Below are 27,632 nucleotides of genomic sequence, written 5' to 3'. Positions count from 1 at the left end.
TCTGTACACTGGTCATTTGTAACACCAGTGTGAGGGGGTTTGGATTAGATGGTGCAGATGGGGGGCCCTCATCCTCTACTTGCTCACGGGCTGCTGCATCAGGGCACACTGAAGCTCAGGCTCAGACAGATGGTGGGACCAAGGACAGTCCACTTCTATTGCCAGGGCATAGCATGCAGAACATTACGACAGGTGCAAACAACCTTACATCCCTGCTGTCCTATATTGTTACCGTTTCCACTGTGAAATTATTCCATTCTGGTTTTTATCATCAATTAAAAAAAAAAAAAAAAGAAAAAAAAAGTTAAAAATCAGAGGTGATGCTGATGGGAGGACATTATTCCTTTATTCCTTTCTGTCAAACGCTCAGAACCCCATAGATGTGCCTAGGTACAATGCATTTGTACAGGAGGAGAGATACCTTTCTCTCTTCTCTTTCACTAGGAAACCACAGGATGATGAGAGGGCAAGCCCAGAGCAGAAGCGTAGCTGCATTATCTCCAGTTATCTCCATTTCCCAGCAGAGACATAGAGGTAAATTGAAACCAAGCAACTCACAGCTCTGATTCACATCCCATTGCTGTTATCCTTCATCCCACTGCTGCACCATAAACAGGGGTTCAGCAGGCCTGCCAAGAGGAAGCCAAACTCTGCTAAAGCAGGGGAAGCTCACTCCAGAGGCTGATATGGCAGGCAAAGCCCACTACAGCACAATCCCATCTCTGTTGGTCAAAACTAAGAGCAGAAACACAGGAAAGTCCCAGCCCAACAGCTGTACTGCAACATAACAGCTGGAGGCAGCTGGTCCCCCTCAACCTGGGCAGTGTGGCTGGGGAAAATACCAATGGGGAGACCACAGGCATCTGCAGTGCACACCCATAAGAAGGGCAGCATAATCAAAGCTGCAAGGCTGGGTCAGGCATGCCAAGGGTTTACCAGCTGCCGTACCCAGCAAGGAGAAGGCTGAAGGCTCTGTTAGTGTATTACCTAATCCCTCCTGGCATTTGGGATGGGGCTTGCCACTTCCCATCACTTCCTTCCCAGCCAGCCTCCTCATTTGTGCCTTACTCCTGCAAGCAGACACGCTCTGGAGACAAATCCCCATCCTTCCATGACACTCAGCTTCACACACCCACTGCTGTCTGTCTGTCTGCCTGCAGCTTCTTAGCAGTCAGACCCAGCCACCAGAATATGTAAAACTTCTTATAGGAACCCTGTAGGCCCCCATGGTAATTACAGACAAACTGCAGTGCTGGTTGGGGCTGGCTGTGCTGTCATTACAGCAGCAAAGATAAAACCTCTGAGCAGGCTCTCAAGTTACTTATATTACAACTCCACTCAGTTTAGCAGTGCTCTCCACAGCAGCACCCATTTACAGCAATGTCAGCTGGTCATCGTGCAGGGTTTCACACAGTTTTACCTGCTCCCCAGTTCAAGTGTTTTATTTGAGGGTTTGTTTGAGCTTTGGGGTGTTGGTTTGTTTGGTTTTTTTGTTTGTTTTTGTTTTTTTTTTTTTTGTTTTTTTGTTGTTGTTGTTTTTTTTTCAAGGCAGCCTTCTGTATAAGATACTTTGGTAGGATTTTCCCCCCTAAAGCCCTCACTAGACACCACTTCCGATGTTTATACTCATGTATTTTATTATTTCCAATGGAAATTGCATGCATCCCAGGTCCCTGGAGCATCGAGGGAGGTGATTTAACTACTAATGTCAGTGTGATAATTTTGTGCCTAGGTTTGGAGGCATCCTCTGCGGCTGTTTCTCCATTAAGTGCTTGGTGTCTTGAATTTTTCATGGCTAAGACATCTATGACTAAGGCATCCAGAAAGATTATTCTTTTTAAATACAGGTTAGGTACTCTTTTATTTGATTTGTGTGGGTGTTATTTCACTCAGCACTTCGGTGTCTTGTGACCCACTTACAGGCTGAAACAGGCTCCAGTGAACTTTCATGCCTTTATTTTCAGGTTGCTCTTAACTTACAAAAAAAAACCCCAGAAAACCAAACCTTCTGAGGCAACTTTATCCTTGAGTTTTAAATCAAAACCAGCAATTCTGTATAAGTGACTGTAGAAATGTTATATCAGTTCAATTCATAAGTCTCAAGGGCTATGAGGGCCAAGTGTGGTCTCAGCAGGGCTCTGGGTGCTGGGCTTGCCTAGAAGGATAAGAAGTGCCTGGGACTGTCGTGGGCTTTTGTTAGCCCTCATGAAAGCTTGTGTCCCACATCCAAGTGGGTCATGGACCTAGGGCATCTCCTGATTTACACATGGCAGTTGGGGTGAAGCTGCTGCAGAGCCTCAGGTACTCCTCACCCACCTCCAAATCCTCCCCCAGGCAGGAGAGAGCACTGGGAGACCTTCCAAGATCCCTTTGGAAGGAGTTTAAAAGGAAAAGAAACCTGACTTCTGCCCCAAAACAACAGTGCCCTTGTGGGGAGCTCTGTTGGTGCCTGGCACTTTATTTCACTGGTATAACTGTGCCAGGAGAATGTGTGTTCTCTCCTGTATGGCTATGCCCTTAAGGAGATTAAGCGTTTCAGTCTGTCTTTGAAGACGTTGTGAGGTGACTTAATTACAATGTAAATACATCTTCAGAGGGAAAATATCACAATATAACAGCTAGGAGTTACAATCAGGATACCAGCCTTAGAAATGTAGGACACTTGCACAGTTTCAGCACCAAGTTAACTTTATTCAAATAAAGCTAGAGAAGCATGAAAAAGTAGTGCAGGCTCCCAGTCTCTTGATATCCTCACATCAAGGCAGGATGTCTTACCAGAAAATCTGATTTAGCCAAAACCCATGATTCACAGTGAGAAACAGATACAGCTTTTGGTCAGGAGACTGGATTGGATTTACTAGCAGTCTCTCCTCACCTTCAAAGTCACCTTCATTAACAGCTGCTTCACAAGCTCCTGCAGCTTCAAGGAGAAACTGAGCCATTTCAGAACAAGGCAAGTGAAGACATAGATATGGAGAAATATCCCAATGACTCTCCACAACTTGAAATATTTGACTTGCATGGTTTACTATGCATTGTAGTTTTGGTTTATGTGTGGTTTGTTTTGTTTTGTTTTGTTTTTTGTTGTTGTTGTTGTTGTTGTGTTTTTTGTTTGTTTTTTTAAAGAACTGTGCAGTATAGCAGGTCATGAAGGGAGGCTAACAAGAAAGCAAAGTCCTTTAGAGGTAACACAGGCAGGAGACCAGCAATTGTCCCTAGAAGTAAGAAGCACCAACGTAAGAAACATTTTATGTAAAAACTTAAAAAGCCCCTCTCATGCATTGGAGAACTCAACAACCTAAATGTTAGGTGCTTACTGAAACACACACATGGTCTGTCCTGTGGCAAAAGCTGGCCGGTTATTAAAGACCTCACATCCACATAAACAAAGGCAGTGAAAGAACAAACTAACTTGCAAAGACAACAAGCACTTGCAGAGCCACTGATTTCCCAGGGCACTGGGCTCCACCTGTGCTTTCAGTGGGTTCAACACACAGCTCCATCCCCTCCTTTCCGCTCCATCCTGTCTCTGGTGCATCCCACCATGTGCTCAGAGACCCAATTTCTAGTAGCAGCTGTAAACCATTGTTTACATTAACAAGGGACACCTGTTTTAAAACGTCCCCTTTCTTTTTCCAAAGATTTTAAGGTTCTTCAGAAAGGTTTCTTCACATCCCTTGTGACTCAATGCAGACAGATAGCAAGAATGAAAGTGGTGGGTAGTTTCTAAAGAAATCTAGAACACCTACATGCTTTTTAATTACACAGCTGTGTAATTAAATTAATTACATAGCACTTAATTAAATTAAAAAACAATTACCACAATTTATGACATGAATCCAACTCTTTAGCAAACTGGGATTGCAGCTGAGTTTGCTTTTTGACTCTTTTTATTGATTCTCTGGAAACGATCCTGGCTGATGTTTTTAGTTATGGTGAAATAACAAAAGGCAGTTATCAGCAGGTGTTCTGGCTGTGCATTCCTGGAGTGACATTAGTCTTTTTCTCCTCCCAAGCGAGGTTAGATGGAGGTGGCAATTTGTTTATTGGACTTAAGTGAGGTTTAACCAAAAAATAAGAGATGACAAGAACCTGAACACTATGGTATAAATGAGAGAGTCTCTTAATGTGTGGACTGCTGTAATAGGAGAGATCCCTGCAGGGAATACAAGTTTGTGCTGCACCACTAAGTTCCTTGATATTCATTCATAAACATGGATGGGTATTAATTAGGAAAGGCAAGTATTTCACTAGCCCAAATATGTAATCCTGTCTTTGAAGAAAGTGACAGGTGTATGCATTTGCTGAAAATATCCCAGAAATTCATGCTTTTGCAAAATATTCTTCTCATCCCTCTTTGTTTGGCAGAAATATCCACAATAAGAATCTTTCCCTTACAGCTTGAAGTGAAACAACTTTATGATTAACACCCGTGGACTTGCATGACTTTGCAAAAGCTCAAAAAACTTCTCAGCCCAAGCTATTCTGACAGCAGTGGATAGGGGTGTAGAGCTTCTCCCCCTCCCCACATCCCCCATGTCATACTATAGGCAGGTCTGGTGCCTTGCTTGGGGTTTGCTGCCTGTATGAGGCCACCTTGGTACATTATCTGCCTGATGTCAACATCATCTTGCAAAAGGAAAGTTTCTGGCAGTTTGGCTAGCAGTATCTCCAGCCTATCAGTCAAATCGAACATTAAAAATCTGCATCTAAATCCAGTCCCATGAAAGAACTGAAAAATGTTTCTAGCATGTGTAAAATTTTGGGGCATTCAGGAGAAAGTTGAATAACATTGTGAGGACTGCTTTTCTCCTGCTCGAACAAAATAAGAGCGGACCACCCTCTATTTCCCAGTCTCTCCCTCTGCTGTACAATCAGCCTGTTGAGCAGGAAGTGTTGGAATATACAACTATAGCAGTCACAGTCAATGTGATGAAGCTGATCAGAGAATTACAGAAATATTGGCTGAGAAGGACCTTTGGAGATCATCCAGCTCAACCTCCCACTTGGATCAGGGATTTTGCCAACACTAAATCCGGTCAGCTGTGGCTTTGTCTAGACAAGTGTGTAAGACCTCCAAGGATGGAGATATCACAGTGTCTCTGGTTAGTCTGTCCCAGGGCTGCACTACTCTCCTAGTGAAAAAATATTCCTTAAGTCCAACATGAAACTCAAAAGGTGCAGTCTGATGCTATCACCCACTGGTATATTATCTGCTGCTACTGAGATTACTTGGTCCCTGTTATTTTTTAAACTCCCCCTCCAAGTAGCTGTGACCCCCTAGTCCTTCTCTTCCCTACATTAAATAATCCCAGCTCCCTCCACCTCTTCCTGTAGGCCATGTCCCTCAGACTCATCACCATCCTGATAGCCCTTCACTGGGCCCTATTTTCTCAAATCCTTTTTGAAACAGAGGACCTGAAGTTGGACATGTATTGCTGATGTGGATGAAATCTCCAGTGTGGAGAAGATGGGGCTAACAACTTCCCTCAAACTGCTGCCCACCTTCTTCTTGTTGTGACAGGAGTGCTCTGGTGACTCATATTCAATATGGTCTATGTCCTTTCCAGCAGTGCAACTCCCACTTGGCTCCTAGCCTGTACCAGTATGTTGGATTTTTTTCCTACCCCAGGTGCAGGACTTTGCACTTCTTGCTGACCTTCCGCAGGTGTCTCTTTTCCCCATGTCAAGCTTCTTTGTGTCCCTCTGAATTGAAGCTCTTCCATTTGGCAGGTTCAACCATTCTCCCCTAACTTACTATCATCCTCAATGAGAATGCACCTTGTTTCTTTATGCAGGTAGCTGATGATGCTATTGAACATTATGAGTCCTGGTCTGCTACTGGGGTGCAGTGGTCCAGCCAATTTTCACCTCACCTAACATTCCAGTCTTCCAGTCCATTCTTCTACAGCTTCTTTCAGAGAGTGCTGCAGAGACAGTGGTGAAACCCTTCCTGCAGCCAAATAGTCTGATGTCCACTGCTCTCCCACCATGCTCATAGACAGGTATTTCATCACAGAAGACAGTTTTGTTGATCAGGTCAGTTTGCGCTTCACAAATCTTTGACCATTCTCTAACGCCTTACTGCCCTGTTACGTGTTTGGAAGCAGACTCAAGAGGTTGTGCTTCCTGAACTTGCCTGGGACTTGAGACAAGACTGACTGTACCATGTTCTCTGTCTTAAAGACAGGAACAACACTGGCCCAGTCCCCAGGGACCAAGTTCTGGTGCAGACTAAGAAGAGTACATCGGCATTTTCCCATATTTCATGTCACTTGATTATCTCCCTCACTCATCAGTGGACCCACATTGTTCTCTATGTGCATCTCCCTTGCAAATGCTCTAGATATCCATTGTTGAGTGTGGGAAACTTACAGGCATGGGGCTCCTAGACTCTGGAGAGGAGACAAGTCTGGGAGGAGAAGAGATTCCAGGGCAGCCTTGACAGTTGGCTGCACATCTGAAACCGGCAAGTGGCAAATCTGAAAGCCCTGAACAGCTCAGAGGCACTGATGTGGGAGAGCTGGGACTCGTTTGACTATACAACCAGAGCTGAGGACCAAGCAGATTTGAATCCCATGCATTACTGTAACACCACAGGGTAAACACTCAGCTTTCTGAACTTCTTTCTGTGCCACTGATGAACATAACCTGCAAGACATGCTAAGAGCAGAATAGTCACCAAGCTACTTGTACCTCTAGTTATCTTCTAAGCAATTGCCTTCTGAAGATACACTTCAATTAAGGCTGAAGTAATGGTTACTTCTCTCCATTGTTGTGCAGAGTAAATGAAGATGTGCCAGACATTTCTGCTTAACCTCCTTAACCTTCGTGCTGACTGTCAGCCTTATGTGATCTTAGCAGCAGGTCCTGTCCATTCTCTACAGCAGAATGAATAAAAGGATACTTTAGTATGGTCAAAAGATGACTTTGCTTCCTCTTCAAGGAAAATGTAAGAAGTTAATTTAAATGTCTGTAAATGTTGTGTACATATTCACCTGCATCCAGTGCTGCTCTACAGAAGGGATTCTGTATATCTTTGGCTGAGTGACTCAGATTTGGGTATATTAAAATACATGTAAATCCTCAGCTGGATCTCAGAAGGAAGCTCTCAATAACTAGGGCCGAACACCAGGGAACATATTTGCAGCAAGGCATTTATTAATGCAGTGAATTTAGCTCCATTTCCTGTTTGCAACGTATCCAACAGACCCCAGTTGTTATTCCAAATGTGTTTATAATTGCATTTTATTTCAGGCCTGTTTTATTTGTACATATTCCAGTTTAAGGAAGGTCACACGCACTCCGTTGTTTCAAGTACAACCACTCACCCGCATGACGCGGTGTTTTCCCAGATGACTGAAACCTTTGTGAACAGCCGGTTGTTCCTCTCCCACGCAGGCACAAGCACAGCCCCAGACACATCTGCAGCGTATTGACTGGTGGGCACCAGCCAGACCCCTCAATGCACAGCCCTCCAGTCTTCTCTGCCATGCTCAAAGAAACTTTTTGACCCCAAAGGTCTCCTTGGCACGCACGGGGTGGGACCACTGGGAGTGCAACCTCCGTGGGAAGGTGCTGAGGTCTATCATGGCTATGACAGTTCACGGCTTGCCTGGATGGAGAGCAGCTCCCACACCACCCAAGAGGCAGCAAATCTTCCTAGCCTCTGGCCCATGGCCAACTCCCAATTTCACCAGGGGGAAAAAAGAGTAATGAAACAGTATCCATACAAGTTCTTTTTTAAATGTCATTAAGAACATTGTGCAAGATTAATGGCCTCGGGAATCTCAGACCTTTCCAGGAGAGGAAGCTCCCTTAGACCAATTTTTGTTCAGGCACCAGTGTGACTTCTCCATCAAGGGCTCTGCTTACTGTCACAGCTGAGGTGGCTTACTGCGAGACTGCTGGTTGGAGAAACAATCTGGTTTTGCTAAATTCCTTCTGCAAGTCCCCTAAACACAAGGTCCGAGATTTTTAATGGTGTGTAGGCGTTGTTCTGTTTAGCATTGCAAAACTTACACATGACCTAGCTAAATCGTATTTTCAGAAGTGACTGAGGTCCTCAGGAGCTTAAGGAGTCAGAGCAGGATTTTAAAAGCTGGTTGAGACATGATTTGGTTTCATTTGAACAGGCAGGAAACAAAGAAGGGCAGTGGCAAAGAAAGCTTATGAACTGCCTATCATTTTGCTTTACAATCACCAAAGTCTTCTCCTAACACCTACCTTCAAGATCAATCCCAGGGAAAAGGGAGAAAAAAGTCCAAGATTTGAATAAATGTACAAAATGAAAGGGAAACAGATGATAAATCCTGAAGAACTAGTACATTAGATGATGGCAAATCCTGTCTGAGTAGACATCAGATGCGCTAGATGGGAAGTAACTGAATGATGTATTGGGAGTCAAGAAAGCAAAAATCAAAACCTAAAATATTTTAGTCTACTTTGCCAGAAAAACAGCATATGTGATCATACCTTGTGTATCTGTGCTTCTTTCTTCTCCCACTTATCCTTTTTAATCAAATTAAATAGAAGAAACCTTCCAAATAATTTAGTAAATAGCCAAATCAAGAAGAAGCTTTTTTGAGCTGCCACAGAAACTCACCTCATTGTAATAGAGAGGCCAAAAGAGAAAGTTACTTTTGTATATAATGGTCTCACTGTAGGAAAAGCTTGATTAGGAGATAGCAAGTCCTTAGAGCACTGGCTTAGGAACAAGATCTACTTAGAGAACTGTCAAAATCATGGTTCTCAGCTGCAAGCCCTCCCTGCTGCACGGACAACAGCTTGGCTTTTGAAGGAGGCAATGAGCAGTTTCAAGGTAAATTAGCATCAGGTTTTGTTCCCCTTAACAAACCCCATGTTATAAGCTGTAGCAGGCAGCCAACTGCTTCAGTTCAGCCACAGAGGTAGCTAGTATCGACAAGCATATTTACTGAAGAAGGGGAGGTTCCTTGAGGCATTGGCAGGGAATCAAAACAAGAGGAGAAAGCGACTCCAAGGACAGGGTAACGGAGAGTCAAGCTCAAGCTGACAGTAAAACCGAGAGCAAAAAAAGGCTAGTAATAAAAAGGCAAGAGTGGAAACATCTGAAGTTGGAAGTCAGCACCACTCATTCATGAGCACAAAAGAGGAAATCATCAAGCAAGAAGGAAAGAGAAGAAACAGACAAGACAAAAAAGATGAAACAGCAAATTGTCTGGTAGTACAGAAAGGTGGGGAGGGGAAAGGGCAAAGCCAAAGGCTACTACTCATCACCATTTCTTTCTCTGTTCTTTTCTGCTTAGGTATCAGCTCTTAGTTTCTACAGAAGCTCTTTCTCCTGAGTCATAAGGCATTTCTTACCATCAGGTTTTCACAGGCTTCCTGCTGCTGCTTTGTAGGCAGGAGAAAACAAGACCCAAAGAGCGGAAATTCCAGATCTTATTCAGAGACTAACACGGGAGAAGCTCTGGCCATGTTCTTCCCCATCCAAAAATCCCCTCCTACCAAAGCCACCTCCTACACACACCTGAAATCACCCCTTAGATCTGACACAAAGCACTTGACAGCATCTAATTTCCTGAGTAATTGAACTGTTGTATATTTTAAACATTAGCATAAAATATATTAGTTCTTTTTTCAAGAAATTTGTACTTCTCAGAAGCTGGAAACCTACCTCCATGCAGAAGGATAGATGGACAGCAGGGAGAACTAGGACATAACACACTTTGACTATCTGAAGTGTCTAAAGCCCAGTTCAGGCAGAACTGAGGCTCTGATGAAAATTTAAAGTTCTGCTTCCCAAACTGGTGAGCACCAGTGCTTCAGGGAAAACTGGAAATTACTTAGCAAATGAAAAAAAAAATCCTTTAGGTATTGCATGTATATGATACACAGTAACTATTTGCAGCACATACCTTGAAAGGGTCCTTTATTTTGTTTCAGTACAGATTCAGTCCAGTTCACAGAAAACACATTAGTTAATACATATCTTCACTTTGTAGGAGAAATAGGCATGAACACATGAGCACTCAGTCACCAGCCTTTTATAGCCTATTTATGCAACTTTCGCCTCAAAAGCATTGTGTATGGCACACAGGTTTCCCTAGCATCCCATATAGGAGCACTGTAGCATCATCTCTAGAAACGCAGGAGAGGAGGATGTAAATCTCAAGGACTGCAAAACTATGTGTGTGTGTGTATATATATATATGTATATATACACACACACACATACACACACACTGCTTGGGGATTTAACTTTCAAAAGCCTGTTTTTGACACTAACGTGAAAGTTTATTTTAAAAGAATGTGTCCCTGAATATGTTCTTCCTTGAGGCACACATTCAAGTTCAGTCTATGGGTATCAGTCTCCATTTTAAGCAGCCATTGAGAGCTGAGGACTCAAGAGCAGCCAAAACTGTCTTAAAACCAGGTCTCCATGAGCTGCAGTAGCAGCCTGAATCGCAGCAGAACAAAGCAGTCTCCCGTGTTTAACAATTTTATTAGAACCTGAAATAGCAACAAATGCAATGAAGTTAGCTAAATCAGTTCCTGTTAACCTACCAAACTTACCTTCCTTGTTAGACATAAGGCCTGGTAGCACTTGTGAAGCTTTGGGGTTTTTAAGGCACAACATAGGCCTCAGGACTCCCAAGCTTGCACCAGGTTATCTAGCAAGACACTGCAACTCTTCACAAAACCTTCATTACTTACACCGAAGTTCTTTGAAACACCCTGTACAAATTCTCCCCATCACTGTCAGAAGTTCTATCTTTAAACAAAATAAAGCTGGTAAATGCTGTAAGCAGTTATCTTCTATGTGAAAAAATAAATTAAAAAACCCCCAAACCACCAAATCCTCTTTCCGGGGGAGTTTAAAGGGTGACTTCTTTTAGACCATGTTGGCTGTAGTGTAACAAAACCCCAATATCCTCCACAACCTAACATGAATCCAGCAGACACATGGAAAATACAGAATGAAGATGAGAGGGCTGAAAAGGGACAACGAAAGGTATACTTTTATAGCCTGAAGCATGTTTCAAGTAGCTCAGATTTTCAAAGTAATTTTAAAAGTTGTGCACTTTTAACTTGCTCCTGAATACTCCACTATTTTTTTCTGACCTTTCCACCTAATTACTTTTCTCTCCTCTCAAAGAGCAACAGCAAATGAGAAAACAGATCACAGGAGAAAGAATGAAAGCAGTGAGTTAGCATATACTACTAAGTACTGAAAGTATTCTATAAGCTGCCAAATGTAAGAGCAACATAGCAGCTTTCAGTTTTCCTCCACTTAAAGCACTATGTTTTGAAATGTTTAGATGAAAATGTCCAAAGTTCATGCCCAAGCTCCTCAAAGTTTTAAACACAACATCTTACAACAGAGAACACTGTTTGTCTTTTTATTTGTAAACCAGAGTTTGAAATATCTTACAATATACTTTTAATTTCATATTTCTAAAGAAACAGCATTTAAGAACTGAAAGAACAGTGTGCCATTGAATGTTAAGGACCATATTTTTATAAACCTTTATTAAAAAAAGGTTATACAGGTATGATGAATTTGTTGCATTTTAAAGTCAACTACTTAAGCATCTAAATGATTGGAAATTAAGTGCAAAATTGAAAGTCCAGTCACAAATGAGGCTGTAGAGTTGTGCTCAAGATAGAAGAGGTCTACCCATGGCAGGCACAGCTGCACACTCATGGGCTAACTCAGTCTGTCTCAGCCATGAATCCTGCAGATCTGAGCGACACCACCGATTAAGTGAGTTTGATCTACTTAATATAAACTCTCCCTTTCTAATAAGAAGGATATTAACTAAAGCTTTCAGTTAAGCAATAAACCCTTTCTAATTAGCAACAAAAAATAAAAATGACATGCTTACTCTGTTTCAGGCACTTTCAAGATCATTTTATTTACTGTAGGTAAAAAGCTAGTATACAGATTAAGGGATCCCTTAAATTTCAACTCTACAGTTATACACCATCTAGTATTCTTGCTCTGAATATTAACCAAAAGTTTCTAAACACCTGTAAGCCCCACTATAAATCTATATTGTTATGAGGAAAAATGAAATATAAATCAATGTTTAATTTTTTCAGTACATAATATTTACACTGTGAAACCATGGGAGATAACAGGCAGTGGCAAAGAGGCAATAAATTTTAAAAAGCAAAAGTTCTATATTTTTTTTTACAATACTGTGCTAATCAGCATAGTTGTATATAAAAAATAAAAATATAGCAGAGCATCCTATTACAGAAATCTTAATCATCTGAACTGCAGTCATTACTTGCTAACTGCTTACATGCAACACCTTCTAGGACTCACTTTTTGTTTTTAAGGTGTAAAATCAATTATGAGGTTTGAGACAAACATTAATTTGTGTACAGGATTAAAAACTGCACTCAAGAATTGTACTAGACACAAGCCTCTTCCACACAGGAGGAGGGAAAAAAAACCAGTACAAATGATGATAAAAAGTGGTCTCTTTCCATACACTAATTATCAAAGGCAACGCATAGGCTGAGAATACCTGGATGGCAGACTCTGTAGACACTGGAAACAAACAGCTTTCACTTATGTGTTCTTTACATGAGGCCTTTTTTCCACTGAATGGCAATGACTGACAGCAAGTAAGGGGCACCAGGTGTACAACTAAGTAGATCTCGCAAAATACTAAGATGGAGCAGTTGTTAATATACAATTTGAACTATATATACAATATAATGGAATGTATCCCATCCCAAAACTGGTTTATGAAACAGTTGGACCTTTCTATACTAGCCTTATGATTCAGCTATCCTTCTAATGAAAATATAAGCACACAAGAGACTTGCATGAGAATTAAAATTCATGGGGCATTTTACAGGAACTATTGACAAAGCTGCTTAATGGTATTCTGCTTTTAAAGTAATTTTGTTAGATATAATTGAAACAACATCTGTGTATAAAATGTCCTGACAGACACTTCAACGTGGAGCTTTGGTGCTTTAAAAAGGCCCTTTTTAGTCTGTTACAAACTGTACTGCAGAAGTATTGATGCATGCACACATCTGTGTCAGCTGAGACTAGTGATCCAACTGCATGCACATTTCCTCCTTGAGGTGCTTTCCATGTTAAACCACTTCAGTAACAGTAAGATGAAAAATAGATTGAACAAAGTATTTCAGGTAACTCAAACTGAATAGGAAATGGAATGCCAATATGGCAGTAAAACCTTTTTCTGTTGTTGTTAAACAGGAAAGTCTCTTGTACCAGCAGAAACCTGTACACAGATACACAGAGAAGGAGGGAATACACCACTTATAATTCCCATTAAACAAGAGCCGATTCATCATGTGAGAAGGTACAAATTACAGAAAACATGAATAGTCAATAGAAGAGAAACAACTGGTTTACATGAAAGAGAACACTTCAGTCTGAATGCAGTTATTTTGTGAAAGCTGCTACAACAGCCCACAAAACCTCATTCGTGTTGGCTTTCATACATTCAACCTCAGGGTCTAAATCCAGAAGTTGCCGCACTCTCTTTGTGGCTAAATCATACTGCTCATCCAAAAGGGGGGCAAAAGCGTTCTCCAGAACATCTGAAGCATGGGCTAAATAAACAAGTGCCAGCAAGCGCTTGTCCATGCGGTGAGGGTCATTCACCCATTTGTCAAGAACTGCTTCTTGAACCTTCCTGATGAGGCGCTGTTTGATATTGTTGTTGGTGAGAGGGTGCGTAGTCATGTCAAAAAGAAGGAAGTTCTGTTTCTCCGTTGTCAGTACACCTTTTTCCACTAGATTTTTAGCTAACCGTTCACGCACATTTCTTAGTTGGTAGTGCAACTTCAGTGGGTTCCATGTTTCACCTAAAAAAGCAAGCAAAAGCCCCAACAGTCAGGCAAAGTTTAAGATGTACCATTACAGTGATTTTCCCCACCACCCTCCCCTCTGGTGCAGAATGAGCTGTCAAATTCATATAGCTGACTATTACACTAAGATACTGTGCTAATGTCAGCATTTCTCTGATCTCTGACCTGCCCAGATACAGGCACAGACAGAGACCACGAGAGCCTCCTTGGAGGAACTTCAGTGTGCGTTTCAAGTTTGGATGAAATGCTAGCTAAGCCATGTCTTGATTAGGGATGTGACAAATAAGCAGTTTTGTACTGAAGAAAAAAAAATACAAAACCCAAACCATTAATGAAGAAAGAATTTACTTGTCATAATCAAAATAAGCATCTCTTCCAATCCTGTGCATTTGTCTGCTTCCAGCCTTTTACCATTTCAGAGACTGGAAGAAGTGCCATTGCCTTTCCTTCTGCCACAGAGACAAGCTAATGCACACCCACCCTGTGCAGTTCAATATTTCTTCAGGTTTTCATCTTCTCTCCCTTCCTGCCCCCACCAGGTGAAACAGCGACCATGCACATGGGGGTGTCTGTGTGTGGGTATATACACATGAACAAATGTTGGGCAGGGGCTTTAATATTTCTGTAAAAATTATTTCTAATGCTTTTTGTTAAGGCAGAAGAACTCGACCCTTCAGAGTGCGCGACTGTGTGTGCATTAAGGAGGGAATTTAAAAAGCACAAAATCTGCATCAACAGCTAATGATAAAGCTAAAATTGTTAAGCACCAAGAAATCCACCTTTGCTTAAGAGCTCACTTAATAAGCTACAAATTTTAGGTTTAGCCTATGTAAGTATTTATCATAAGTATATTAAGATCCCTTCCTAGTATAAAAGAGTTTATGCATTTTAAGATGCAAGAGAAGAAACTACATTGACTACTTCTTACATAGATGGGGGTTTTTCCTGTAAATGATATGGTAATTTCTGTATCAATTTGTTTATGCAACAGAAAGCTTTTTAAAAATTCGTTGGTTAACATGCAATAAAATAATAAGGGTAACAACCACCACTGCAGATGATTTCAAGGTTTCTCCCACTGTGATGGAGGGTAACATACACTGTATCCAAATAACACCCAAGTTAAGTAAACAAATCTGGGGATACCAACCGCATAGTGAAAAGCAGAGAACCCCCAGGCCTGAACTACACAAGCCCCTACAGGTACCACACCTCACTGAATGCAATTCCTCAGCTTGACCACGAATGAAATTATCCTCCATACACAAGAGTAGCTTCCTTACAGCCTTTCACAGGGCAAAGGCTATTTCCTAGATTTTTCTACATTTGTTAGGTGGATGTTGCTATGTGGTAATAAAAATCAGTACTGTGGTGACACCTTGTGACCAATCTCCTCAATTACACTTGTCCAAATACAGACAGATGTTTGTTAAATCTACAGGAAGACCTGACATTTTGATCCAAACTTCTGCATTCCTTACACTTGTTTTCCTTATGAGGCTATCTTATAAACAACATCAGCCTAGCAAATGTCACCTTACACAACCATATGAATATTTCGATGATGGCTTTGAACTCATACATACTGTAACTTCAAGCAGCATTCTTCACATCGCTGATAATTACGGATAGAGCAGCTATATTCCAGGATCATTTTTCCCTAAAGCAAAATTCTAGAAGCGTTTATCAGAAAACACCCCAAACAAAACCACAAAATATTTTCATTCAAAGGGCAGTTCTCCAAACCATGGAAAATGCAAAGATCCATAATGCCATCCAAGAACTAGTAATTAACAACCATATGTAAGTAAAAATGATTGGTCCAAGTGTCAGCCACAGCACTAATGGTAACTATCTTCCCAGAGCCAAAGCTCAGCAGGGTCACGAAATACTTCACTTAGCTTAAAGAAAACCCACAACATTGTTCATTCATTAGCTGACCTTTTCTGAATCAGTACTAACTTGATGTGCTCCACACTGGGAGAGAAGGTGAAATGTCAGCACAAATTATGTATTTGGGACAAGAAAAATGAATTGTTTTTGCAGGCTGTAAAAGTGAAGGAGAGCTGAGCAAGAACTGAACTGCAAAGGCTACACAGCAGCCATGCCCCCTACTGATAAGGGCTGCTTTGTTCTCCTGTTTCCCCCCTCTGCCCACAGTCAGGGAGCAAGAGGGGAGGGATGGCAAGGACAGGAGTATGAACTGATGTGCAAGGAAGGCTGTTTAAGGTGGTACAGGATGAATAAGAACATCATAACGAAAACAAGAAGGCAGAGAAAGGTACAGACATTTTGCTCGTTTTCAAAACTTTTATCAGTGTTTCAAGTAATAGATTGAGACAGACAACTTGAAGTCTCATTACCCCCTACCTCCCAGAGGCATGTTGTTGACAAAACAGTGGGGTTTTTTCCTGCATTGTTTGCACAAATGAAGTAGAGCTCTGATTTACTCCAAGGAAGCTGCATTTTACATGTTTTGTAAAAACAGACAAACCCTGGTGCTGAATTCTGGCTACAGAAAAAAAGAGCCAACAAAATAAAAGCACTACATGTTAAAAAATGGTCACTGTTAATTTCAGTTTAATTTATGCATCCTGAGGATACAACTGTTGGCAAGGTATAGGAAAAATGTTAACTGCAATTGTAAAGATGAAATCTAAAGAAGTATCTAACGTTTGAAAATATTTATTACATTTCTCCAGTTAATGGAAAAACAGAACTCCCGACTCTTTGTTTCTTTATGATTAACGGCCAAATCATACTCAATTTTTACATCTGAGTGGTGAGCTTCTTATGTCCTTTCTACATCAGAAGATCTGAATACTGCATCCATACACCTATACTCCAGATTTCCACCAACCCTCATTTCCAATTACAGAGAAAGGCAGTTATATCTCCAGGGTGCAGTCCTGATTTACTTCAGAGTCAGTGGAAGGAGCCTCTTCCACAGAGTTGAGATGTCCTCTGACACTTCCACACAGATCCTTTCTGTACCAAGTCAAGTCAAAAGCAACAGTTACTTATACTTGATTAAAGGCTACAATCAACAAGAGACTAACCTAGAGGACAGACTAATTAACTTTTTTGCATACTTTGTCCCCAAAAACCTTACAGTATAATCTCTAGTGATGCCAGATAATTAGCTTTATTGGGGGTAGGGGGGGCGGGGAAGGATATACATTATGTCCAAGGCTTACCACTAAGCAGTTCAATCCAATTCTGTACTGTTTCAGGAGGCTGGGTCTCTTTTATGTGTTTCAGAGCTTCATCAAGCAGAACATCCCCTGTAGGAGCATCTGACTTGCAAATCACCTAGGATACAGTAAAACGCAGTCAGTATTTTGACTTAATTCATATATCATAAACATCCACTAATAAGAATTGGAAAAAATCTATCTGTTATCAAAAACAATGTTTTTTAACAAATAAGGAACCATCTCTAAGTATAAGCAACTTTAAAAAACCCCACCTAGTTATTAAAAAAAAAATCCCTACGTGGGTTTTAATTAAAAAGCTACGTTAAGTCTCAAGTTATAGATAACTTAAACTAATTGACTAAAACTACAGTATTAATAACATGCTTAATACTTTAGTTTTTTAAGGAAGATAAACCACTAAACCAACCAGGTCCTTTGCTTCCTCCCCAAAACAAGTATACTACAGTGGTATACTACTCCCTGATGGCAGCCTATTTTACCGCTTCAAGTCTATTTATTCAAAACACTGCAGTTAAACAATTTGGCCATGTGAAATTGAGAAATCAATTACAAACTGAAAAAGCAGGAAAATGGGTTTTCTTCTGTGTAGTCATGGAAAAAATAGGTTCAAGACAACATCTAGAAGTATTACAGCTCTGAAGAACACATGGTCCAGCAACACTATGTTTCATTTACTAACAGTTAAAACACATGTTATTAGTCAAAATATGTATGTACTAATAAATCCCTTAATATACAATAATAAATGCAATATAATTTAAGTTTGTTATTTAATAACTTCTAAAATTATTCTTCCCTCAAAAGAACACAGGACAACATTAAAAAAATCATTCACAGTAACATAATAAAATTTAAGAATTTAAGTAACTGCTTGTTTACCAATATAAGTAGTTACATAAATCATGTACAAACAGAGTTTTTTCTGGTTAGAAAAACAATAGCACCAAACAAAAACATATAAACTAGTCCAAGTCAATGTTTAAATAAAAGCAAAATAACAATAAAATCTATCTTTCTTCAGGAAAAGAATTACTACATTCTCAAGACTATTTATGAAAATAATGAGTAATCTGTCAGTTTAAATAGCTTTTCAAATTAGCACTGTGTATCAGGTAAAAAGATAACAGGCAGTCAACAACAAAACTAACACATCAACACAATTCCACATATACAAGAGAAGCAGCAAGTGAAAGCTCTTATTTTTTGTATGCTTCACAGTAGTCAGAAAGGTGTCCTGGAAAAGCTTTAAGTGTCCTACCGAAATACATCCCAAGTTTAGTTCTGTTCTGTAGTTCTAATAATCCTTACTACAAACAACAGAATAGGACAATACATTTTCCAGCAAGATGATCCCAAAACTGGAGATATGTACAAAGTCAATGAGATTAAATGAAAACTGCTGGAGAGATCTCTGTGAATACCTAACAGGCAAAAGCTGGAATACTATTTTCAATTTATATAGTATGTATAAAGAACAGAAACTATAATAAAAACCAGCAAGAATGAATCAGTCCATAATGCCAGGCTAAAAAGAACAAAGTTTGTTTAGATCTAAAAAGAAGGCATGTAAGGTATTTTTACAAAGAGGGGATCAAAACACAAGTTTAGGGTGCCTACTTTGGGAAAAATAAAATACCAGCTTATTCTGGAAATACGGAAAATGCAGGATGTACTGTCAAAAACTTCAACAGGCAAATTAAACGAGAGCTGCTGATGTGCATTCAGTAGAGAATTTTAAGACTAAACATCTATCTGCCAGGGAAGAATCAGAGTAACCTCATTATCTTGTTACTGCATCAAGATTAAATGGTCTCTTGAGATATGGTCCAGGTATCCATTTTGGGGAGCTGGAGATCACTCCAACCATAAGCCCTGGTTATTTGGGTTTACATGTAGTATACCACTACATTTTAATCCAGACAAACTCTATTTGAAACTAAACACACAACAATGCATATTTATCATCTTTCTGATTTACAAGCTTGCACCACAGCATCATGCAAAACCTCTATTAACCACATATAATGATATTACATATCTTCCAGCTTTATATCAAGATTCTGAATTTTTTGACATTTCTATTCTTTATTATATAAGAGTATACTTCAAGTTAGGTTTTTAAGCTGCTAGATTGTAGCTATTAATAGCCACCTTTCAAATATTCCTTTAATAATTAACCAAAGCCCACCCAATTTATTTATCTTTACTTCTTTTCAAAAGTGACATTCCAGCAGTATTTTAGTTTCTTTGAAGTGTCCTGTATGACTAGTTTCACAGTAACCTTAGTTACACTGGATTGCTCCAGCCTGCTGCATTTGGTAACCTACCACTCATCATCTCATTTTAAGAGGTAAGATGTGAAGTCATCTTTTTGACCTGTTTTATTACTTTAAAAATTATCAAGCAAAACAAACCTCCTGAAGAGACAGAAAATGCTTTTAAAGTCTAGCATATGCATAAGGTTTGGGGTTTTTTTAATTTAGAAAACAGTTTTCCTTGCTTATTTGGGGTTAAGATACTATTTTCTACCACTGCAGAGAAGTTTAAGAAGCTAGCATGAACATAATGCACCATAACACTACAAGCCTAAACATACAGGCATTTAGAGGAAAGAGCTGTAAGGAGCATAGACTCCCCTGTTCAACCCAGGACTCCATAAGCTCCTGTGAAGCAACAATGCACAGTGATTTTGTTTATAAGTTTACCATTTTCTGTTGCCAGGCAAACAGCACCATTTCTTCTCACTTCTTTGCTACACTGAGTATTCACTGCACAGATTCTTCTGATTATCCTTCCCCTCGAACAAAAATATTTTGGTACACTGTTCTGTGGTATTTCTCTTCCCTTCCCAGCACATGGAAACAGGCAGCAGCGGAAGCCCAGCCACCTCTCTTGTATCTTCATGGATGTGCTCTTTCTTGAAGGATTTATTGATGAATGCTTTTTGACTAACTCTCTTCAGTCATAACTTCAGAAAAAGAGTGGGGAATCAAGTGGGTTGAGGATCTTGTGAATTAAATCACCACAGAAGATTAAGCATCTACAAGGGGGAGGGTTTTTTCTCTCTGAAAGAGGAGCTAAGGTAAAGAAAGAAGCTAAGATCCTGGTTCTTCAGAGATTATGATCCTTAGCCTTAATGAAAAAAGTCTTTATTTATTCCAATTTTTCAGTGATTTAACAGATACTAGATTTGCCTTGTATCCGACTGCTGATGAAATTTCAATTACACAGAATATTTAATTTGCATTTTCCATAATGCAGTTTTGCGATTAAGCAATGATAAAGATTAAGCCCTTCTTGTGTTGATTTTCAAGTAAACTTCGTTAGTTAGTTTTAATACAAAAATTCGGTCATGCCCCAAATCACTTAGAATTGTCAGCTATAAAATACTGAAGTTAATCCATCACGGATCTGTTAGATTTATTTTGTTTTTAAGAAGTCTAATGATTTGGCTTGCTTTCCAAGGCTGTAAAACAGCATAAAGTACCATTTTCTACCTCCAGTAACAACTGGTCTGAGAAATTATATATAAACCTCAACATTCATTTATTTGTTTCTAAATTGATACCAACAGATAGAACTCCAAAATGATCCAATGTGACGACCTGATAAAATCACAGCTAATGTCTCAAACATCCGATAGAGGATTTTGGTACAGGAAATTATTTCTATGGAAATACTTGGGCTGTGCAGGTAATGGCAGGAAGATGCACAAGAGGAGGACGTCCAACGGAGGCGAGATCACACTTTACTGGGACCAAACTTCCATTCCTGGAGTGACTCCATAAAGAGCAAATAGAGAAGACATTTTCATGATGCATGAGCCAAGAAGGTTGGTCAGACAACAGTCACACCTGCAGGGAGGGGAGAGGAACTCCCCAATGATGCCCAAGCCCACTATTCTCCAGGAGAATCCAAAGGTAGAAACTACACATGCACCAAAGCAAGAATTCTAGAAGCACAGACTGTGCATGATGCCTGATTAGCCTAACGAGTCCAAGTGCCCACCTGGAGGGGGGGCAAGGAATTATAAAGGACACAAGTCAAAGCCCCAGGTGACTGCACCCTCCTGGAACTGGACCTCTAGGCTGGCTGGACCAACACTGGAACCAGGACTGGTGAAATCTTTTTCGCCTTGCCCTCTCCCTCTCCCTCCCTGCTTCTCTCACTTTCTTTTTCTTTCTTTATCTTCTTTTCTTTCTCATTCTCTACTCCTGTATGCCCCCATATAAGGCAAGTCTTGTTGGGGCATGTTTACAGCTTGTCGGTCCATGTTGTAGGACTTGCAGCTTGTCAGTGTATGTTATGGGATGATTACTTGTCAGTGTATGTTAAGATTTACAGCTTGTCAGAGTATGTTACAAAGTTTACATCTTCTTGCAGAGGTTGCAGTGCTTACTGATGAAGTTCCATGCCAGTACCTGTTGCGAACAAATAAGAACCACCCCTGGTGTTGTTTCACCTTAATCCTGACCTGGGATCTGAGTTGTTGCCCTGAGAAACTGGGACACCACATGCAATGATTACACACTCTTAAGCCAAATTTACGAGAATATTGCAATACATATGTCACAGTGACTTTCGAAGTTTCACTAACATCCATCAAGTCCTTGTTTCCCAGTTTCTCTTTCTGCAGCATTCAAGCATGGATTAAACGTGTCTTGATCCATTCTAAAGTTCTGTCTTAGAAACTTCAAAAAAATATCAGCAAAGATCCACCTGATTTAAGGCTTTAAGTGTAAAACATTATAGCCAGCAATCTTTTAAGTCAGCTGTATGACCAAGGCCACAGTTAGCTGGTTATAAATTGGTACTACTGCCCAACGAACAGTTCTACCCTCCTCTTGTTCTTACCTTGTTGCTTGTGCTAGCAGTCTCACTTGTATCCCACCTGATGACAGGATCAAGTGATTCAAGTAAAAACTAAACTGATCAAAGAAGGAAATTAGTTTTCAGCCAGAGGGGTTACCTGACAAGGCTGCATAAGTGCTAGTAACAACCCAAGAGAGATGCCAGTAAGCCTCTTCGCAAAGACAGGACCACCCTTCCCAGCTGCAATACAGTCTAAAATGACTGCAGTCTAAACTTCTCCCTTCAAAGCATGGCTTGAAGATACAGGGTTTTGAATCACAAATCAAAGCTTTGAGTTTTAAGGAGGTTTTATCTTCCCACAAAATGTGAGGATGGACCTGGGCAAGGAGAAAGAAGCACTAGCCTGAGAGGCAGAAGCTATAGAAAATGGTATTGTTGCTGAATCACAATCTTGGATGCAACTAGACAGCTCATTCCACTCACTAAGCACAGTATTTAATTAATTCACTGTGAAAGCTGAGGGTGAGGGGAGCAAAGCCTGAAAAAGGGGGACAAGGAGGACACTTGGTAGAGTTGAGACATTTATATCTAGACAGGACAGAAACAAAACTGAAATCTGGTGTTAATGTAAAACTCCATACAAGGTACAAAGTAACACAAGTTATTCATGAGAATGATTTCTAAACGGAGAGAGGTGTGAAGGGGAAAAAGAGACATCATATATCAGCAGTCAGGGATTTTATTTGCAATAAGTTACTTATGTAGAAACCAATTATCATTTGAATTTTAAATGAAAGCCTTTTTCTTAGAACCCTCCTGCCTGCAAAAAGAAATTTCCTGATTGCCTTACAACAGCAGAAAGAATGAAACCTTTAATACCGGGTAGCTTTTAGACCTCCTTAAACAAAAACACACCTACCCACCCTCAAAACCGCAATAAAATTTAACAAAAAACCACCAAACAAACAAATAAAACCGGAAAACATACCACCACCAAAGAAAACAATAATTTTGTCTGTATTCTTTACTGAAGATATGCACAGGTTATTTTTCCATTTTCCTAAAAAAAATACCCGACAGTTAAAATTTCAGGTAGGGCAAGCTGACAAAGTTTGCACAGAATTAAAATAACTGCTAAAGAACATTCCTGAATGCCTAAGGAGCCAAAAGCTTTGGAGGAAAAAAAAAACCAACCAAACCTGTGCAAACTAATCAATGCTGAGTATGCTTAAATGAAGCTAAAAGAAGTAGTAGTTGTTTGTCTGAACAGAGGTTTGATTCTTCAGAAGAGAAGGATGCTGGGAGAAGTTTGGGAAATTTGTAAGCTTTCCTTTAAAAAATTCAGTGAAATATAATATTGACAGGGAACTGTGCCATAAAAGTGAATTTATCTGTGGTGGATAGACAACATTTGACCATGTTTTCAAATCAGCTTATTTTACAAGTATCCTCTAATACCAATGAAGTAAAAATTCTTCAAACAGTGTGACTCTGCACATTTTGTACAAAGGAAAAATCCAGGCCAAAGGAGTAAATTAAGTCCTAAATCTTCAGCCTAATTCAGTAAAGGACCTTAAAAATTTACCCATCTTGGTCAGTTTTGTGTTCTCAAGAGGCCAAACCAAGTTTGTTTCCTTCTCCTGCACCTCAAGCACAAAATGCAACATTGTGTACACCAGAATTAAACTGTGGCTTGCAGGATACATTTGGTGGGCTGTCAGCCATTCCTGTGGCCTCAGCTCACATCTCACCAACATTGTAGAAGCCCATTCCTTCAGCAGATTACTGGCTCTCAGAAGCAACTGTTGCCACCGCACCCTGCCCTGAGCCACTGCCAACTGTTTGTGCAAGGTTCCCAACAGCAGCAGGAACACGTCAAAAGAACAAACAGGAGCAGAGAACAAGTACAGAATATTTTCCAAGGCACTTCGGCCCCCTCATTTAAGCACCTTAATTCCATGCATTTAACTTAGGTCAGTACTCAGAATACCTATACCCATGTGTCCTGGTTTCAGCTGGCACAGAGTTAGTTTTCTTCCTAGTAGCTGGCACAGTGCTGTGTTTCTGGATTCAGTGTGAGAATAACGTTGGTAACACACTGATGGTTTAGTTAGGGTAAGTGCTACTTCGCAACAAGTTAAGGATTTTTCAGTCTCCCGTGCTCTACCAGTGGGGAGGTGTACAAGAAGCCAGGAAGGAGCATGGCCAGGACAGCTGACTAACTAGCCAAGGAGATACTCCATACCATAGAGCGTCATGCTCAGTACATAAACTGGGGGGGGGTTGGTCAGGAGCAGCAGATCACTGCTGAGGCATCAGCCAGTCGGTGTTGAGCAGTTATATCAGACATCACTTGTTTTTTCTTTGGTTTTTATTTCTTTTTGTTATATTCCTTTTCATTACTAGTATATTATTATTGTTATTATATTTTAGTTTATTTATGAAATTGGTCTTATTCAACCCATGAGTTTTATTTTTTTCCCCATTCTCCTCTCTGTCCCACTTGAGGTGGGAGGAAGGGAGAGCAAGCAGCTGCGTGGTGCTTAGCTGCTGGTTGGGTTTAAACCACAACACCACATAAAGAAAAAAAAAGTATTTTCCTTACAACCAGTTGTAATTTATAGCTACTGTACTGCCCAGAGTATGACACAAAAGTAAAGGTGATCATTTTCCTCCACTTACCTTTCTTGTTAATAGACTTTTGCGCCTCATTCCACAAGCCTCTAGCTGAAGTCGACCTCGCAATGCCAATTCAATTAACATACAGCCACGCAATCCTGATGAGATGCAATCATTCCAGAATGATGTGTAACCCTGCGAAAAATTAAACACAGTAAGATATCTCCATCTCCCCCTGAAAAAAAAAACAAAAAGGAAAAACAAAAAGGAAAAAGAGGTTTACTGCATTCTCTAAGCAGTTCTCCTGCCTTCATATACTTTTGAAGTAGCATCACTAGTCAACTATCGTTCCTGTACTGAAAAGATGAAAGGCAAACAGACTCATCCCCTATTAGTTTTGACACTTAGTCCCTGCTCTTTGAAGAATAGGAAAACCTCAGGAAAGTGATACAAAAAGAAACAGCGAGTTATCAAGAACTGTGAGATATAAAAGTGTACTTTATATATAGTCAAAATAAATGTACTAAATTTTTAAGACATCAAGCATTTGTCATTATTGATACCACACAGATGTATCTGTTTCCTGAGAATTAGTAACACAATTTTACATCCATAAACAATACGGCACTGATAAAGTAGTAACAACCTGAAAATCAATATCAAGTACAATATGTAGTATACTGGAAACACAAATGTGATAATCAGCACAAACCACAAGACAGATTTTTTTTTTTTTTAGCTTGAATATAGTAAACCAAAAGACAAAAAGTTTTCAAGCAAATATTTGGAACAGCTACTATTCTGTCATTTAAATCCTTTGAAAACATGTATTTTTAAAGTTTAATGCATATTGTTCTTACACATACTTCAAAACTGCAAACCACATTTATTCTATGAACCACAGTATATGTACCACACTTCTCATCTATTTTTCTGCATTGATAACTGTTTGCTTAAAGGGCAGAACAGAGCCTTTGACCCAATACATTTTCAAGATATCTAGACTTCTGTACTTCAGTGCTCAAAAATTATGACCAAAAATATCTTACAAAAAGGATTCTATTCTACCTACAGAGTAGCCAACACAGTCTTGCATATTTTTAAATATTTAATTATCTAAGACAAACCAAAGTTATCCTGAAAAATGTTTTCTCTTTTGAGAAATGACTTCAGAAGCAGTTGGTATGATCCAGAAGGATCTTCCAAACCTCCTCTATGATGCATCTCTGAAAATAACCACTTTGGGATACTTCAAAGTGCTGCAAACAAGAAGAAAAAAAAAAGGATACCACTCCCTTTCATAAAATTTATCTTAACCAGTAACAAAGACTAGCTTAAATCAAGAGCAATTCAATTTTATTCTATTCACAGATGGAAGCTGCCAATGTACTGAGATACAAGATGCACAAATCTGAAATCCACTAAACTTACAAACTGGTCCCTATCTAACATATGCCATTAAACACAGACTTACGTGATAATATTTGTTTCCATTTACCTCTCAGCTATTTTCAAGAGCTGCATTACATAGTTATATAGATGACCAATAATTTTGAAAAGCTGACAAAAGCTCTGAATCTCTAGAAAGTAATTACTGAAATATGTCACATTTATTTAAAAGGCCATGAATACAAGGTTGGAAAAGCATTTGAGAAGTTATCTAATCAGCCTTCTACTCATGAAGTATGAGCTCCTCTCATAAGTCAGCTATTCTGTAAATTAAGGTTCTGGTTGACGCCAGACATTTCTTTGCCAAAAAAAAACATGCAAGATAAGGTACAGTATCTGCTTGATAGAAAAAGAAAAACCTATAATATAAAGAGATGATTCCAACATTCTACTATTTCCAATCAAATTGTCTCTTTACATAGTAATTTTTGAAATCAGATAACACATATGCAAACTAAAAATCTATTGCACAAGCTTACAGCTGTGGCACAATAAATGCACACTTCTTTCTACTCACAAAAAGTTTCATATTATCATGCAAACAATTAAAGCACTAATTTTTCTTCCCCCTTTTGTTTAGTAATGAAAACCACACTTTTTTAAATTACTATTTTTCAGTGAAGTGCTGTTAATTACACTGCTCCTGGCAACAATTACCAGATGTAAACTCCTCTGCTCCAGCAGTTGTTCAACATGTATGATTACAGGCTGTGGGTTGCAGAGAAATACAGAATTGTAGAATAATTCAGGTTGCAAGGGACCAAAGGAGTTCTTTAAATCCAACCTCCTACTAAAAGCAAGTTCAGCTATGAAGTCAGATTAAGTTGCTCAGAGTTCTATTCAGGCAAGTCTTGAAAACTGCCAAGGATGGAGACTGCACAACCATCCAGCATTTTTTAATCAAGTGATCCTGAAAGGCATCTCAAAAAGAGTATATTCTTCATAAATGGAATCGCTTCCTCTAGTGGGTTAGATGACATCAAAGTCATGAGAATGTATACTGCGTCACCACCTATCCCACCCCCGCCACGCCCCCATCCCCCAGCTCAGAGTTTGCAGGTGATCCACTACAAAAGGAACATCATATTTCAACAGAGAGATTATACTGCTATTAACAAAATGAGGAAGAAGATATTTTAAAGAGTCAGTGTCATCCTGTACATGTTTTAATCCATTAAACTGATCCTTCCAGACAGTTCACACAGACAGACTGTTTTTGGCACTTACTGCAAAGACCTCAGACAACTGAACCTTCATAGAAGGTCAGTTTAGCCCACGACAGTTTAACTTAATCATCCTTTAAATTAACTCAAACTTCCTGGTGTAACTGAAAATGAGAAGAAGCAGACATTTTGTCTCTGACATTGCAAACAGCTTCTTGACACCTACTTTAAATGTCATACAGCATAACTAGAAACAGGTGCACAAAAGATAAACAATAATTCTCAGCATTATATAAACTAATGCCTATTTTAAAGAGGCTATAGATAGACAGTGAAGAAAAGAGAAGTGAAAGGGGTAGAGAGAATAATAACAATACATGGAGAGGGAAAATAACAATATAGAGTGATGTACAACTTGCACAGGAAAAAATTATTTTTTCATTTTCCACAGAAAATGACTAAAAGGTGGTAAATGAAGCTAGCTCACAAGTTGGAAGAGTCAAAGGCCAACTTCTTTTCTATGTTT

General features: G+C 39.6%; 1 protein-coding gene across 1 annotated transcript; it reads right to left on the bottom strand.

Annotated features, from left to right (window-relative positions):
• Window positions 1-10,202: 10,202 nt before the first annotated feature.
• Window positions 10,203-24,689, bottom strand: GOLPH3 (golgi phosphoprotein 3). The gene is made up of 3 exons (XM_026865685.1): window positions 24,558-24,689; window positions 17,043-17,157; window positions 10,203-13,842 (listed from the first exon to the last, which is right to left on the bottom strand). Exons 1-3 carry the CDS (start codon window positions 24,636-24,638, stop codon window positions 13,418-13,420), a joined length of 621 nt encoding a protein of 206 aa, XP_026721486.1. The 5' UTR covers window positions 24,639-24,689; the 3' UTR covers window positions 10,203-13,417.
• Window positions 24,690-27,632: the final 2,943 nt, after the last annotated feature.

This window comes from Athene cunicularia (genome assembly GCF_003259725.1).
Source record: "Athene cunicularia isolate RWA chromosome Z unlocalized genomic scaffold, athCun1 chrZ_part1, whole genome shotgun sequence".
Lineage (NCBI taxonomy): Eukaryota > Metazoa > Chordata > Aves > Strigiformes > Strigidae > Athene > Athene cunicularia.
The sequence above is the reverse complement of the archived record's forward strand: the minus strand, read 5'-3'. Positions and strand labels throughout refer to the sequence as shown.